Consider the following 17,112-nt stretch of genomic DNA (forward strand, 5'->3'; position numbering starts at 1 on the left):
ACAGATGCTGAATCTTATTGCTTGTAGAAAAAACATTGTGTGTGTCGCCGTGCTTCAGTTTCATGGAAAAGAAAATTATATCTAGTAAGAATAACAGCACGGCGTGTCTCTGAAACTTTTGACGACCTTCTGGTTCAGATGGCTTATTACGAACTGCATCATGGTGTGTTTTTCAGCGTTGCAGGACCTGCAGGAACCTGCTTCATGGAACTGCATCACCGTGTGTTTTCAGCGTTGCAGGACCTGCAGCACCTGCTTCATGGACGGCCGTGATGATGGGTTTGTGCCCGTGCAAATTAGCCCTAGCTTGAACACCAGTTGTACCTCACGCGAGTAGGCTGGATCTCGTATGTCTGCATCAATCACATTTGTCAATTGGATGCTCTCATCTTGATGAAATTGCCTCCATGCCCATTGCGCCAAATTCTCGTACCCGCCCCCACCATTTGCACGCCTCCCTGTTACCAGCTCCAAGAGAACAACCCCAAAGCTGTACACATCAACTTTCTCGTTCATTTTTCTCGAGCTTCCGAAACTCTAGAAAATAAAAGATGTAAGTAGTTGTTCACACAGTTATAAACTTATAATACAGAGTTCAAAATAACTGAAGTTGTTACCTGGAGCTATGTATCCGAAGGACCCAACCACAGCCGAGACAGACTCTGGCTCGCCAGCTTTAAGTAGAGAGCGAGCTAGGCCAAAGTCCGCAATCTTTGCTTTGAACTGAGGACCCAGTAGGATGTTGCTGACTTCACATCACGGTGTGCTATAGCAGGAGAGCAACTGTGGTGCATGTAACACAGCCCTCTTGCTGCATCGATTGCTATTGACATTCTTATCGGCCAGTTCAACAACCGTCTAGTTGTACTAGTAGGGTCATCTTTCTGATGCAGCCATTCATACAGGCTACCATGTTCCATGTATTCGTATATGAGGAGCTTCGATTCAGAGCTTGATATGAAGCCAAGCAACTTTACGATATTGGCGTGTCGGATGGATCCAAGAATCTCAATCTCAGCTTGAAACTGCTTTTCCAGCACATCATGTTCCAGTTCACCACTACTAGACCATATTTGCTTGACAGCTATAACCCCGCCGTTTCTGTTACCAAGGCAGATCTTATATACCTTTCCTGAGCCACCGCTGCCAACAAGGTTTGTATCAATGAGGTTGCAAAGGATGTCTTGAATGTCATAATCAATAGCTTGGAAGGCCGTCAGTTTCCACTGTGGAGATGGGGCGTCGTCCTTTTCCTTTGAGAAAAATGCCTTGATCTTAGTTAAACCAATCAGCCTTGTGCATATGAGAATGGCTGAACCAAAGACGAGGAGAATAATTACAAGCATCTTCAAGTGCAATCTGGTGCATGGAGGAAGGTTTCCAAAGTGGTTGGAGGAACATAAGCTGGGATTGGAAAGAAAGCTCCATTGAAATCTTCCCATCTCGAAAGGAGATGGAATCTTGCCTGTGAGTTGGTTACTAGAGAGATTGAGGAAGATGAAGGGAAATTGTAAACTGTACAAGGTTTTCTGGTATTGGGCCGGAGAGATGATTGTCGTCTAATAAAAGGAGGGACAGATTCTCGAGCTTACAGCAATCGCCTGGTATGCGACCTGATAGAGAGTTACTGTGTAGATCGAGGACCTCCATATTCTGCATTCTCCAAATCTCACTAGGTATTGTCCCGTTCAACGTGTTAGAAGACAAATTGAATATTCTAAATTGGGTCAGCTTGGATAAAGTGTCTGGAATTTCACCAACTATGCTCATATTACTCATTGACAACTCTTCTAGGTTTGTCAAATTTCCAAAATGTGGATTGATTCTGTGTGAAGCAAAGGGATTGGAAGATAGTTTCAGAACTTGTAGGATGAAAGCTGGCAGATTGAACTTGGAATACTACTGGATAAACTATTCGATTCAAGGTTAAGGTACGCAATCGTTTTTGATAGTGCATGAATATTTAGTGGGAGACTACGAACAAAAGAATTGTATGAGAGGTCTAGAAACTCAAGGCTTGAGCAACTGAAAAGAACCATAGGGAAAGAACCTGGAATGTTGTTGAAAGAAAGGTCGATGTGTGTAAGGTTCTTGAAAAAGAAAATTTCTGACGGAATTGGCTTGGCAAGATTGTAGTTACTGAGTGAAATACGTGTAACAAAGCCCTCCCGGGTGCAACTGACGCCATCCCACTTACAGTGGTCTGCGTCCATGTTGTAGCTCCAGCTGATCATCAGCGGTTTGCCCCAGTAATTCTCAAGGCTTAGAAGTGCTTCCTTTTCAGCCTTCCTGCTCATGGCTTCACAGTTGTACCCGAGGAGCGAGCAAATGAGGAGGACTAGAGATAGCTTGTGGAGGATGGTACTGTGAACAAGGTGCGAATTTGCCATTTCTGCTAGTCTTATTTGAACTATTAAGCTACGGGAGACAACTTGTGGAGAAACGCGGTGTTCATTCATTTGGTGAATATTTCACGCTGGCTTGATTGACCGTGTACTGACTGTGTGAAACAAAATTGAAAATGATATTGAGATGGAAGAATCTATACTGTACAAAGATTTACTAACTTCATGTAGCATGCATAAATTGGACTTGTGAGCTCGATTGTAATGGATTAGATGAGAAATGTTGTTACCTTAAAACCAAGTGTCATCATCAGATTCCTCGGGTGGGTTCAAAGACTGCATCATCAGATTTTGAATAGACACTTCTCCTTGTGTAGGCATGTACAGCAAGTATCTTGTTCCAGAGGCAACAGTTCTTTGAAGGGCAAAATCATGTTGGAGCTCCACCGCCGACCTCCGCAGCCTCTGCGCCATCGCGTCTTCGCTGTGGCCGCCAACGCCTCCTCCACCGCGTCCGTGCTCGCCAACACCTCCGCCCCGCCTCCGCCAGCGCGTCGCTCCAGCGTCGCCAGCCAAGCAGCACGGCGGAGGCCAATGAACCCGACGCCCAGCGCGCCTCTGCCCGAGGGGTGGGCGGGCTGATTGCTTTTCTGTTTAGATCAAGGGGTGTGTGTGTAAAAATTTTTGCTCTTACAATCTGACCCCACTTGTCAGAAAGTGATCAAACGGGCCAGACCACCTCAGTCAGTGCTATTTGCAACAAGTTTACCGAATCTGCGGTGCGTTTTGCAAATAATTAGGGTGTCGGGGATATACCCGCGGTGTTGAGTTTTTAAAGAGATCTTTTCTTTTTTGACGAAAATAGCAGGAGCTCTGCCTTTTGCGGCGATCGTACGAGACCGACGAGAGTCATCCAAGGCCACGGCCTAATCTGTTCCACTGCTTTTCCACAGGGTCACAGGATTAAAGTTCCGAGAAAGATAGGTGTCTGTGGGCTACTCATCGATCAGCTAGCTGCCACCCTCGTGTACGTACCGTAACGCGCACAAGAAGTTAATCCACGTCATCACACAAAGGACGGAGGCCGATCCTGCTCAAGCATATCAACTCAAGTAGTACTATTTCCGATCACGTGCGGTGCAGATTTTTACTACATCAAAGTGTTTCGTCCACCTGGCAATACTACCAAGTGTGCAGCTATGGGTATCCCCGATCTGGAAAAAAGAAAACAAAAGGGAGCGGGAGTCAGAGAAGGACGTGAAGGCCCTGCCGTCTCCGCCTCGTTGTGGCCCCTGCCTTCCGCTCGGCCTCAACCTGCTGGACTCCGCTTCCGTCATCGTTTCAATCAAAGCCGCCGAATCCCCCCGAGCCACCGTAAATCGGCGCGGCCTTGAACCGGGTCCTGCCGCCTCCCCAATGGTGAGTCAACGCCAAGCCACGCTTGGTTCGCTCCAAACCGTCACCGGGCATCGCTGCTGCGACCGCGACTCCGCCTAGCCGATGAACCGGATTCCAACTACAGAGCTGCCGTGTTCATCTTTAAGCCGCCCGATTCCGGGCTCCGCCACGGTCAGGCTTTAAGCCATCATCTCCGAGCCGTCGCCACTGGACCTTGTGCTAAGCCACCTTTGGCTGGCCTTATTCTGAGCCATCGATGTGAGCTGCCGCGGTCTCAAGGGGGTGGCTAAATTGCTGTTGAATCTACTGGAGATTATTCACGAACATTGAATACGGATCATCCGTCGTGTGCATGAATCAGGTGTACATCTAAGGTCTATTTTATTAGCGCATATTATTTTTGCCAAGAAACAATTACTTTGGCATGTGATATTTTTTGACGCAGGGCAATTGTTCATTACAAATGAGGAGTTATATTACGGGCACGTAGCACGCGCTAGCAATGCTCTGCACCGGCGTTTCGTCTGTATCAACCACCCGGTGAATGAACGTGCGCAAGTTACTGTCCCGGTGGTCCGGTTTACATCAGCTTGCCGGAACCGCGCCCGCGGTTAACTCACCCCGTCCGTGACGGTTTACGATATTGGTGCTGATTTTCTCCGTCCGCACCGGCTTACTGTACCGCGGCCGACTCATCTGTCGGAACTACCTCTGATGCTGCGGTCATCTTTGCTGTCCGTCTCTAACAGCCCGGTCTACATCAACATACCGGACCGCACCTGTCTGCATGAGCTGTTTATTGAATATGAGCAAGTCACTACTTGCGTAGTCTGGATTTCTTTCAATAAATTGAAGGCAAATTATCATTCAGCCACCGTCTGCACTGGACGGTTCAATGGGCAGGCGCACAAATCGCCGCCACTACAGTTTGGTTAACTTTAAATCACCAGTTGAAGGAACCATTGGCTGAGTTGCTGACACGGCTCATACGAGATCATTTACAAACCCGCCGCAGTCACCTCGACCTTCTGTGGATTCACATTGTACTATCAACACCAATGATATACAAGTTATGCCGGTTTCTATCACGGTCAAATATGGAGAATCTCAAGCCAACTCCTCGAGTCACCTTGAGACTTGGGGGCTACAATGATATGACTTAGCAAACGTTGCCGGTTTTTAGTGAAGTCAAGAACCCCAATACGTTGGAGGGAAAGATAACCCGGTCCCGGATTCACATCGTGTTGTCAGAAGATTTCCGGATTAAAAAGTATATGACAGTTACAAAATCCCGGCTCAATGAAGAAGTTTCGGGTCATCAGAAAAGGATTCCGGTTTAAAATCTGGTTCAAGGGAAAGATGTCTCCCACAAAGCTTTGAAGCTCTCAATATCCGGTTCAAGATCCCGGTTCAAAGAAGAATTTATCTCTTGCAAAGGTTAAAAATTGCCGAAGAGGACCTGCTGCCACGATGCGCGGTTCAAACATGGATATCCTGCCTTATTGGCTTATCATATTATTGATCACTTGGGGGCTTGGTCGTATCCGAACCATAGCAACACCTTTTGATAGGCGTAAAGCCACAGCATCACTTGGGGACTTGTGGTTACGTCTGAACCATAGTCACGCCTCTTGATGGGGGAGAGCCACCAGATCACTTGGGGACTTGGTCACGTCTGAACCAGTCATGCCTCTTGATCGGCCTAAGGCCACAGAATCACTTGGGGGCTTGGTCGAACCCGAACCATTGCCATGCCACTTGATCGGCATAAATGCCACGGTTTCATTTGGGGACCTGGCTAACTTGAACCATAGCTACACCTATCGGGAGCTTGGTCGTGTCGGACCATGGTAACGCCATCTGATCAGCTCAAATAAGCCTCTTTTTGCAAACTGTTTTATCATTGCCTTTGCTTCACAATTTTCTTTGATAGATATTTCTTTCTTTTTTGTTGCGTTTTAAACCGACATTTCTTAAACCGGTTCGACTGTCAATTACAAATGGACGGGACGCGGTCAAATTTTAATCCGGAGACTATCTGCCCGGTTTGATTTTCTGTTACCATCCTATTATGGAGTAAACCGATGTTTATCAACCCGGCTCGGCTTTCAACTACAAGTTGTCAGTACACGATCAAATTATAAATCGGAGACTATCAGTCCGGTCTGGTTTGACTACAAGTCACCAGTATTATATATGGTTAATCCGGTGTTTATCACAACCCGGCACGGTTTTATCATAAACCGGCACAATATGGAAGGAGTTATCAGTACTCAAGATTTGGGTTATCACCCTTACTACAAAAAGTTGGTAAAACCAACGATGTGATTTAATGTCACAGGTATGATATATTTCATATTTGATTATTCTAAATGCAGCCTTGGTTATAAACCCAGGTTATATGTTAGGCATTATGACCCGTCCAGCAGTAAACCGCCAGGACACTTTAAACTTGTTGTATGCAGAAACAGGTTGAATAAAGCATGATTATAAATCACCGGTGTTTATTAACCGGTAGTATGATCCAGTGTTTATTAAACCGGCCTGGCTTTGGACAATAAGTCGCCAATATATATTCGGATTGCGCCATTGGAATCATGCGCTTATAAATCATTGGGTTATATTATTCAAATAGCCAAACTTGGCTGAAATTTCATTATGATATTGAATGAATAAGGTTTTCATACCGGATTATATTATCTTGAATAGCCAACATGGCTGGATTTTATTATTAAGGTTTTCAAAGTCGCTATAGCGTAATGTCTACTCTTTTATCAAAGGATATGATTTATTCTACAATGGAAGGAATAGTCCCGAGTCGCTGCAGGCTTACAACCCGGCACTTGGGGGCTACATTATTCAAATCGAGATTACATGCAAGTCTCATGTCGCTGCAAGCATGCATCATGACACTTGGGGGCTAATACAAAGTCATTTTTACTAGTCTTATTGAAGACCCGACTCATCATATTATAATGAGCCGGCCCTTGGGAGCTATCAATTGCTCCCGTCAACAATTCAAGGTACACAAGTTTTCGTCCATAATATTGAATGATCCATTGCTCAGTTGGTAAAGTACAAAGCTCTTAACCTTGTGGACGTGGGTTCAAGCCCTACGATGGAAGCTACATTATAAGATGTTATTTTCATTGAAGTATATATCAAGTTCCGGTTCAGTATTATCTTACTAAGCCGGCCCTTGGGAGCTACACATCACTGGTAACATCTACATAATTATATTTATAAAGTTCCTGCTCATTATTGCATAATGACCCGGCCCTTGGGGGTTACACTGATTGAAGTTTTTATAAGCAATTACAAGTCCCAGGTTGCTGCAAGCATGACAACCCAGCACTTGGGGGCTACATATATGGAGTATTCAGTTTATATGATTGAGATGAACAAACCGGATTTCTTCAAGGTTGAAACATTTATTGGAGCAAGTCTTAAGTTATCACTATGTTCTCCTCTTAAGACTTGGGGGCTACAGGTATTATGCATATAAAGGAGGAACATCTTCATTTTATCAGTTTTGAGCAAATCAGGAAGATCAATTACATGACCCGGTGTCGACAACAATTATGACCCGGCGCCATCAATATTTATAAACTGGCCATTTTGGTAATATTAAACCGGCAAGTTTTACATCTTCAAACCGGCTGAATATCAGATAAGTATTTTCAGACCCATATTTCTTAAACCGGCGGAGCTGAGTCGAAGGAGTTATTCTTCACAATGTTTCTCGATGACAAGCCAATGTCGGCAAATTGATTATGAAGCTGGTCTGTTGACTCAGATTTCCCAGAAGGAGGAAATAACAAGGACTTAAGGATGATCAGGTACCGGTTTACAAAAATTCTTAACCTGGAGCATAACCTGTCAAAATTGTTCTTGTGTTTATTTTGCAGCATAAGTTTACCATGAATAAATCCAAGCTAAACTTGGGGGCTAATGTCGGAGATATACCCCGCGGTGTAAACCGGCCGGAAGTTAACCCGGCCGGACTTGGCGGTTTATCTGAAGACCCCGCTGACACTTGGCGAGTTACTAGCGACCCGCCCTGACCTGGCGGTTTACAAGCAACCCACCTGGTCATTATGACTCACTGGTGATCCGGCGTGCGGGATCAACGGATGACAAGGCCCAAAGCCCAGAAGGCCGGTTCACGTTTAACGGTGGGCCGGTTTAAGAGGAAAGGCATGAGGAACATTATCTTACAAGGAGCTAAGACCTGGACTTGTATCCAGTTTGTATTAGAGATAGACTAGTCGTAATCCTAATAAGACTCCACATGTAAACCGCCCCTTCAACATATATAAGAAGGGGCAGGGCTCCCCAAAAGGGGACAAGATTCACAAGTTCCACAAGTTGGACAAGTTAGGTTTAGACAATAGCTCTCGAGATAGAGCACTCTTGTAACCGTGGTCATCATCATCAATATCAATGAAGCAGGATATAGGCTTTTACCTCCACCGTGAGGGGCCGAACCTGGGTAAAACATCGCGTCTCTCGTCCCGCTCAACCCCTCTCAAGTTACCACATAGATGCGTTGGCCTCGCGACTTCTGGTTGCAAATCTCCATTGCCTCTCTTCACCAATCTCCATTGCAAATGCTGGTACTGGTGCACACTTCTGCTTCAAAAATGAACTCTCCTATGTGTTAATGACCTGCACTAGCACTGGTTGTGGCTTTGTTGGGCTAGGAAACAGTACTCCTGCTGTATCTATCTCATACACCACTGGCACACCTATTTCAGATAATGGAACCTGCTCCTCACAAACTGGTCCAATGTTCAAATCACTAGGTCTTGGAGCATCACTTCTGATGACTGTTATGTTCACCACCTTCTGACCTTTGATAACTAGGTCATCCAACATTTCCTCCACCTTATCATCATCTGTCAGTTCTTCCATACCTGAAACCCCAACACCTGGATCTCTAACATAATACATAAAGTCTGTCATCCCATAACCTTCAAGCTCTATTAGTGCAATCAGATTGTAAAATGTGATATCATCCACATTTAGGCTTCTTTCAAGATTATCTCTGTCATGGAAATGGAATCTGACTTCCCACACTTCATCATTCAATCTACAGTTCAAGTAAAGCAATTCAGTTCAAGTAAACAATTCAGTTAAAAGTTAAATATTCAGTTAAAAATATAGTTTCAGTTAAAAATTCAGTTAAAAGTTAAAGATTCAGTTATATATTCAGTTAGTAGAAACAATTCAATTAATGTTTCACTTAAAGATTTAACTAAAGTTTCAGTTAAAAATACAGTTTAAGTTAAAATTACAGTTTCAGTTAAAAATTCAGTTAAAAGTTAAAGATTCAGTTATATATTCAGTTAGTACAAACAATTCAGTTAATGTTTCACTTAAAGATTTAACTAAAGTTTCAGTTAAAAATACAGTTTAAGTTAAAATTACAGTTTCAGTTAAAAATTCAGTTAAAAGTTAAAGATTCAGTTATATATTCAGTTAGTACAAACAATTCAGTTAATGTTTCACTTAAAGATTTAACTAAAGTTTCAGTTAAAAATACAGTTTAAGTTAAAATTACAGTTTCAGTTAAAGTTTCAGTCCAAAATACAGTTAAAGTAATTTGTTCACTTAACAATTCAGTACAGGATTCAGTTATAAATTCAGTAACATTTTCATTTAAATATTCAGTTGTAAATTCAATAATTGAGTAGGTTGAAATTGAGTTTAACATTCAGTAATTTTATGTAATTGAGTAGGTTCAAATTGAGTTTAACAATCAGTAATTTCAGTTAATGTTTAGGTGCCTACTACATACACTTAGAACCCTAGAACTACATAAACACTTCACTTACATGTCTGACCACATAAACAACCTACAACAATAATCCTATAACACTAGAATCACAAACACTTAGAACCCTAACCCTAGAACCCTAACCCTAGAAACCAAATCCGGGTACGGAAAGAGAAAACTTACGAGACACCGCCGAAGGAGGATGCGTAGTGATGGCTCCCCTCTGGATCTTCCTTCACGGCCTTGGCGAATGCCCTCGCCGCCGCGTACTCAACACAGTAAGACGGCGACGACGGCTGTGGAAGAGGCGGAGCCTGAGATGGGTTTGAACTGCTGCAAACCTCTGTTGGATCTGCAGGAGCACCACTGCCACCAGATGCATCGCCAGCACCACCGCCACCGCCATCATCACCGCCACGCGAGGTGGCCATCACCGGCGGCGAGCAAGGGCGAGAGAGGAGAGGGGAGCGGGATGAGAGAGGAGAGGGGAGCGGGACGAGAGAGGAGAGGGGAGCGGGGCGAGAGAGAGGACAGGGGCGCGAGGGGGGGGGGGACTGTCTGACAAGGACCGACCGGCGCGGCGTCTTGACCGTTTTGTTCCTAACGGCGCCGTTTGCCTATCCGTCAAGCCACGTCAACGTTTTCGGGGCCCACCTATCGAAAAAGAGATCAAACGAGGCTAAACGGCTATTCAGTGCTTTTTGCAATGGGTTAAGAGATTTTACGGTGTTTTTTTGCAACAAATTAATGACTTGGTAGTTTCCTGCAAACCTAGCCACAAATGTGGTGGTTTCTTGCAATTGACTCCCTGGCGTGATGCCCAAGGAGGTGGCCACTTCGACTTCCACGACAGAGCCAGCGAGGATGGCGTCGAACGCCGACCACCGTGTGTACGTGTTGCCTGGCTATGCTCACGGGCTTGGCAACGGAGAAGAACCAGCCACGGTGTAGCTCGGCCGGAGACATGGAAGAAGCAAGGGTCGCTCACAGCCGGTTTGTTGAAATGCCCATGAAGGAAAAGAGTAAGAAAAAAAACACTTGAGTCATTGGCGGGTGGGACATTCATCCAACTCAGCATATTGTCCACATAAGCACGCCATGTCATCCTGACATGCGGGCCCTACTTGTCGGTTTGGCCGTTTTCTTGACCAAATCCAAGCATTAGTGCTCCGTGTCACAGGTTAGGCGCTGAATTTGTGGTTTTTTGTGTCCTCGCACAAATATGGTATCAAGTCGTTACCCTAGACCAAGTGTGATAGTTTTGGGTAAATAGTTATCTCGAGTGTGTTCTTTTAAAAGACGGTAATGTACCTGGTGATTGTTCGCCAGCAACACATGGCATTCCGAATGATTTTGACGACATTTTTATTTGTAAGTGGGTGGCAGTTTCTTTGAAGAGACATCACATTTTTCATGATGAAAGCCTCGAAGATACATGACATTTTTCATGATGAAAGCTTCGAGACTATGAAATCCCATGTGTTGCTGGCGAACGGTCGCCAGATACGAGGTCGCGCTTTTTTTGTTTTGGAACAAAGATGACGTGATTGCATCGAATGTTGGCTTTTTTTTGTGGACAGTCACGTACGATGGGATTTTTGTTCGTTTATTTATGGATGGAGATTATGCTTTTTCGCACGCCAGGGCTGCGTCATGCCGACCAGACCACCGGAGCGCACCTGCGCCGTGAGCCCAATGCGCGACCGACATGTCACCTCCCAGTGGCCCTGCCCCTAAGCCGTGTCTCTCACTTTGTCCTAAAATTGTCCAGATTGGCGGATAGATAGGTAGTCCGGGGTGGATAGTGTCCTACCGGGCTGACTGACCGGGTGCGTCCGCGAGCCCCTTGGGTCCTCCCCATATATGGTTTGAGTATGACTGTTTACTAAAGTGGGTGGGGGTTCGGTTGGATCGCCTTTTTTTTCCTTCTGTTTCTTGTCTGGTTAGTGATTGGGCTGTTGTTCGGATGTTTAAGGAGGATTTGGGGGAATTGGGTGTAGATGTTCATAACGTTGGAAAGCACCAGTGTGTCCGCTCCGAAGCAACCACGGCAAGACAAATGAAGGGCGGGTTCCATCGCAATGTCGAACGGCAAAAAGGAAGAAACTTGGCTGGATGATGGTGGTGAAGAATATGAGAAATGGTGGTCTTTTCATGCGGAAACAAATGTGGAACGATCGAAATGCCCCCCCCCTAACTTGGATGGGTCTGGAGTGCCGAACGTCTACGTGATGAAGGTCTGGACACCCATAAACCTCACCTAACTTTGCAACTAGGTTGTGCTGAGTTGGGACGGCAGGACGCAACCTCGAGACACCACAACACATTGTGTAGAAGAAAAGAGGCCAAACAAGAGGGCCCGAATGTTTAACCTCCGCGCGTTGGGTTTGCGCTTGGTCCTATCCACAAAACCGACTCTCCGGCTTGTGGACCGACCTTGGTGAGGCCACGCGCAGAAGCATAGAGGTTGTGGCCCCCGCCCGCCGGCGTCGACCAGAGATAGATTGTGAGCGCGCCAGCAGCGACAACCCCCCCAGACCCAATCCGCCAGTGGCCCCGCCCCTAAGCAACCCACCGCGAGGACCGCAGATTCGAATCCCTCGCCCCCGCTCCCCCTTCCTTCCTTCACCCAAACCGAACGCCCCGACCCTCTATCTATTTATCCCGCCGGTCGCCTCCCGACCTCCTCGTCTGTTCCATCCTCTCGCTCTCGGTCGCTTTTCCCCTTTCCCTTTCCCGTCGCCGCCGAAGGAGGAGTTCGACCGGTGGCTGGAGACGGGGGAGGCGCCGGCGATCCCTCCAGCCTCCGCCTCTACAGGGAGGTGCGCGACCTCGGCTTCAAGACCTTCCTTGGTGGGGAACTTTAGTACCCACAGCTGCTTCGCCGCCCCTCTTCTGCTGTTTATACCATTGCACATCACTTTCACCCTGCCTTGGTGGGGAACTTTGTTTCTAGGAATTTCATTGATCTACGCCCTGTTCCAAATATTTCATTATGTTGGACTGAATACTCTGTTCTAGCCGAGTATGCGTTTCAGATATGAATTTAGTTAGTACCGGAAACAAAATTGTATCCAGAGCACTGTAGTGTTTTGCCAACTAGTGTTCCTCATTTCTGCGTAATGGGATTCTGAAACGTGCCTTCTGTGATGATGTGCAGGGCAGCAGCTGACCGGGAGAAAACGGCGACGGCCTACAAGTCGGAGAAGAGGAAGGAGATGGAGGCGGAGGGGTACAAGATCCTGGGCAACTCCGGCGACCAGTGGAGCGACCTGCTGGGCTACTCCATGAGCGCCCGCTCCTTCAAGCTCCCCAACCCGATGTACTACGTCCCTTGACACAACAGAGCAGACATGATTGGTGGGCATAGTGTGAGAAATGCAGTGCTTATTTATCTATTGCGTTCGTCATGCCGGCCCGATTGACTGAACCCTGTACTGACTGACTGAGTGTGCAAAACAAGATTGAGAATGGAATTGAGAAGGAAGAATTTATACCGTGCAAATTATTCGCTGACTTCATGTAGCATACTTGCATTGGACTTGTGAGCTTGATTGTGTAATGGATGAGATGCTAAATGCTGTTGCTCTGAAATGAAATGTTGACTTGATGGACACACTGTGCCAAAAAGGCGAGGAATCGACAGAATCGCTCCGTGAAATATCCTATGCTGTTAAGCAGGAAGATATCTCCTGAAATAATATCTTCTGGGCATAATCTACAAAAATCTAGCCTCCTCATCTCTGCTGAACAAACCAAAAGAAAAAAAGTGGTGTACATCTTCAGATCTTCTTACATTGTTGCAAGGAAGGAACCAGCTAACAGTAAAACTGCAGTGCTGCTCTGCGCACCTCTTTTTATTCTGTCAGCAGGATCTCGCATCTACCAGCACTTGTGTTGGATCTCTGAGGTTTGAAGGAAGACTGCATCCAACACAGAAAGACACCTTTTTTTTCTGTCTACAGAAAGTAACAGCACCCAACACAAAGTTCAGAATGAATTCCCCCCAAAAGGGAGATTGATGTTTATGTTTTGAAGGGAAAGCCTAGATTAGAACGACAGCGTGACAAGATCGAAACTCGCTGGAGCTACCATGACACGCAAGGTTACCAAAAGTGTTGCCAAAGTCAGATGTTTATACTGATACTCTGTTTAGTCCTTGACTTTAAACTGAACCTCAAATTAAACAGGATCAACGGCCAGACAACACGCTGACATTGCACAATAAAAAAACAGATGCTGAATCTTATTGCTTGTAGAAAAAACATTGTGTGTGTCGCCGTGCTTCAGTTTCATTGGAAAGAAAATTATATCTAGTAAGAATAACAGCACGGCGTGTCTCTGAAACTTTTGACGACCTTCTGGTTCAGATGGCTTATTACGAACTGCATCATGGTGTGTTTTTCAGCGTTGCAGGACCTGCAGAACCTGCTTCATGGAACTGCATCACCGTGTGTTTTCAGCGTTGCAGGACCTGCAGCACCTGCTTCATGGACGGCCGTGATGATGGGTTTGTGCCCGTGCAAATTAGCCCTAGCTTGAACACCAGTTGTACCTCACGCGAGTAGGCTGGATCTCGTATGTCTGCATCAATCACATTTGTCAATTGGATGCTCTCATCTTGATGAAATTGCCTCCATGCCCATTGCGCCAAATTCTCGTACCCGCCCCCACCATTTGCACGCCTCCCTGTTACCAGCTCCAAGAGAACAACCCCAAAGCTGTACACATCAACTTTCTCGTTCATTTTTCTCGAGCTTCCGAACTCTAGAAAATAAAAGATGTAAGTAGTTGTTCACACAGTTATAAACTTATAATACAGAGTTCAAAATAACTGAAGTTGTTACCTGGAGCTATGTATCCGAAGGACCCAACCACAGCCGAGACAGACTCTGGCTCGCCAGCTTTAAGTAGAGAGCGAGCTAGGCCAAAGTCCGCAATCTTTGCTTTGAACTGAGGACCCAGTAGGATGTTGCTGGACTTCACATCACGGTGTGCTATAGCAGGAGAGCAACTGTGGTGCATGTAACACAGCCCTCTTGCTGCATCGATTGCTATTGACATTCTTATCGGCCAGTTCAACAACCGTCTAGTTGTACTAGTAGGGTCATCTTTCTGATGCAGCCATTCATACAGGCTACCATGTTCCATGTATTCGTATATGAGGAGCTTCAATTCAGAGCTTGATATGAAGCCAAGCAACTTTACGATATTGGCGTGTCGGATGGATCCAAGAATCTCAATCTCAGCTTGAAACTGCTTTTCCAGCACATCATGTTCCAGTTCACCACTACTAGACCATATTTGCTTGATAGCTATAACCCCGCCGTTTCTGTTACCAAGGCAGATCTTATATACCTTTCCTGAGCCACCGCTGCCGACAAGGTTTGTATCAATGAGGTTGCAAAGGATGTCTTGAATGTCATAATCAATAGCTTGGAAGGCCGTCAGTTTCCACTGTGGAGATGGGGCGTCGTCCTTTTCCTTTGAGAAAAATGCCTTGATCTTATTTAAACCAATTAGCCCTGTGCATATGAGAATGGCTGAACCAAAGACGAGGACAATAATTACAAGCATCTTCAAGTGCAATCTGGTGCATGGAGGAAGGTTTCCAAAGTGGTTGGAGGAACATAAGCTGGGATTGGAAAGAAAGCTCCATTGAAATCTTCCCATCTCGAAAGGAGATGGAATCTTGCCTGTGAGTTGGTTACTAGAGAGATTGAGGAAGATGAAGGGAAATTGTAACTGTACAAGGTTTTCTGGTATTGGGCCGTAGAGATGATTGCCGTCTAATAAAAGGAGGGACAGATTCTCGAGCTTACAGCAATCGCCTGGTATGCGACCTGATAGAGAGTTACTGTGTAGATCGAGGACCTCCATATTCTGCATTCTCCAAATCTCACTAGGTATTGTCCCGTTCAACGTGTTAGAAGACAAATTGAATATTCTAAGTTGGGTCAGCTTGGATAAAGTGTCTGGAATTTCACCAACTATGCTCATATTACTCATTGACAACTCTTCTAGGTTTGTCAAATTTCCAAAATGTGGATTGATTCTGTGTGAAGCAAAGGGATTGGAAGATAGTTTCAGAACTTGTAGGGATGAAAGCTGGCAGATTGAACTTGGAATACTACTGGATAAACTATTCGATTCAAGGTTAAGGTACGCAATCGTTTTTGATAGTGCATGAATATTTAGTGGGAGACTACCAACAAAAGAATTGTATGAGAGGTCTAGAAACTCAAGGCTTGAGCAACTGAAAAGAACCACAGGGAAAGAACCTAGAATGTTGTTGTAAGAAAGGTCGATGTGTGTAAGGTTGTTGAAAAAGCAAATTTCTGACGGAATTGGCTTGGCAAGATTGTAGTTACTGAGTGAAATACGTGTAACAAAGCCCTCCCGGGTGCAACTGACGCCATCCCACTTACAGTGGTCTGCGTCCATGTTGTAGCTCCAGCTGATCATCAGCGGTTTGCCCCAGTAATTCTCAAGGCTTAGAAGTGCTTCCTTTTCAGCCTTCCTGCTCATGGCTTCACAGTTGTACCCGAGGAGCGAGCAAATGAGGAGGACTAGAGATAGCTTGTGGAGGATGGTACTGTGAACAAGGTGCGAATTTGCCATTTCTGCTAGTCTTATTTGAACTATTAAGCTACGGGAGACAACTTGTGGAGAAACGCGGTGTTCATTCATTTGGTGAATATTCACGCTGGCTTGATTGACCGTGTACTGACTGTGCGAAACAAAATTGAAAATGATATTGAGATGGAAGAATCTATAGTACAAAGATTTACTAACTTCATGTAGCATGCATAAATTGGACTTGTGAGCTCGATTGTAATGGATTAGATGAGAAATGTTGTTACCTTAAAACCAAGTGTCATCATCAGACTCCTCGGGTGGGGTTCAAAGACTGCATCATCAGATTTTGAATAGACACTTCTCCTTGTGTAGGCATGTACAGCAAGTATCTTGTTCCAGAGGCAACAGTCTTTGAAGGGCAAAATCATGTTGGAGCTCCACTGCCGACCTCCGCAGCCTCTGCGCCATCGCCGTCTTCGCTGTGGCCGCCAACGCCTCCTCCGCCGTGTCCGTGCTCGCCAACACCTCCGCCCCGCCTCCGCCCAGCGCGTCGCTCCAGCGTCGCCGGCCAAGCAGCGCGGCGGAGGCCATGAACCCGACGCCCAGCGCGCCTCTGCCCGAGGGGTGGGGGGCTGATTGCTTTTCTGTTTTAGATCAAGGGGTGTGTGTGTAAATTTTTTGCTCTTACAATCTGACCCCACTTGTCAGAAAGTGATCAAACGGGCCAGACCACCTCATCAGTGCTATTTGCAACAAGTTTACCGAATCTGCGGTGCGTTTTGCAAATAATTAGGGTGTCGGGGATATACCCCGCGGTGTTGAGTTTTTAAAGAGATCTTTTCTTTTTTGACGAAAATAGCAGGAGCTCTGCCTTTTGCGGCGATCGTACGAGACCGACGAGAGTTCATCCAAGGCCACGGCCTAATCCGTTCCACTGCTTTTCCACAGGGTCACAGGCTTAAAGTTCCGAGAAAGATAGGTGTCTGTGGGCTACTCATCGATCAGCTAGCT

At 45.8% G+C, this 17,112-nt stretch overlaps 1 protein-coding gene and 1 pseudogene across 1 annotated transcript; both read right to left on the minus strand.

Annotated features, from left to right (window-relative positions):
- Positions 1 to 228: 228 nt before the first annotated feature.
- On the minus strand, positions 229 to 2,390 carry LOC123152971 (leucine-rich repeat receptor-like kinase protein CLV1B; annotated as a pseudogene).
- Positions 2,391 to 13,981: 11,591 nt separating this feature from the next.
- On the minus strand, positions 13,982 to 16,692 carry LOC123152972 (LRR receptor-like serine/threonine-protein kinase HSL2). Its single transcript, XM_044572316.1, has 3 exons — positions 16,550 to 16,692; positions 14,370 to 16,252; positions 13,982 to 14,289 (listed from the first exon to the last, which is right to left on the minus strand). Exons 1-3 carry the CDS (start codon positions 16,690 to 16,692, stop codon positions 13,982 to 13,984), a joined length of 2,334 nt encoding a protein of 777 aa, XP_044428251.1.
- Positions 16,693 to 17,112: the final 420 nt, after the last annotated feature.

The sequence above is a fragment of the Triticum aestivum genome, chromosome 7A (assembly GCF_018294505.1).
Source record: "Triticum aestivum cultivar Chinese Spring chromosome 7A, IWGSC CS RefSeq v2.1, whole genome shotgun sequence".
Classification (NCBI taxonomy): domain Eukaryota; kingdom Viridiplantae; phylum Streptophyta; class Magnoliopsida; order Poales; family Poaceae; genus Triticum; species Triticum aestivum.

What these genes read in the sequence shown, in the direction of transcription:
- LOC123152972 (XM_044572316.1), bottom strand. Translation starts at nt 16,692, where the DNA reads ATGGCCTCCGCCGCGCTGCTTGGCCGGCGACGCTGGAGCGACGCGCTG. An exon ending in ATGGCGCAGAGGCTGCGGAG is followed by an intron (nt 16,253 to 16,549) that starts GTCGGCAGTGGA and finishes TGTTTCGCACAG; the next exon opens with TCAGTACACGGTCAATCAAG. An exon ending in CTTCGGATACATAGCTCCAG is followed by an intron (nt 14,290 to 14,369) that starts GTAACAACTTCA and finishes TTTATTTTCTAG; the next exon opens with AGTTCGGAAGCTCGAGAAAA.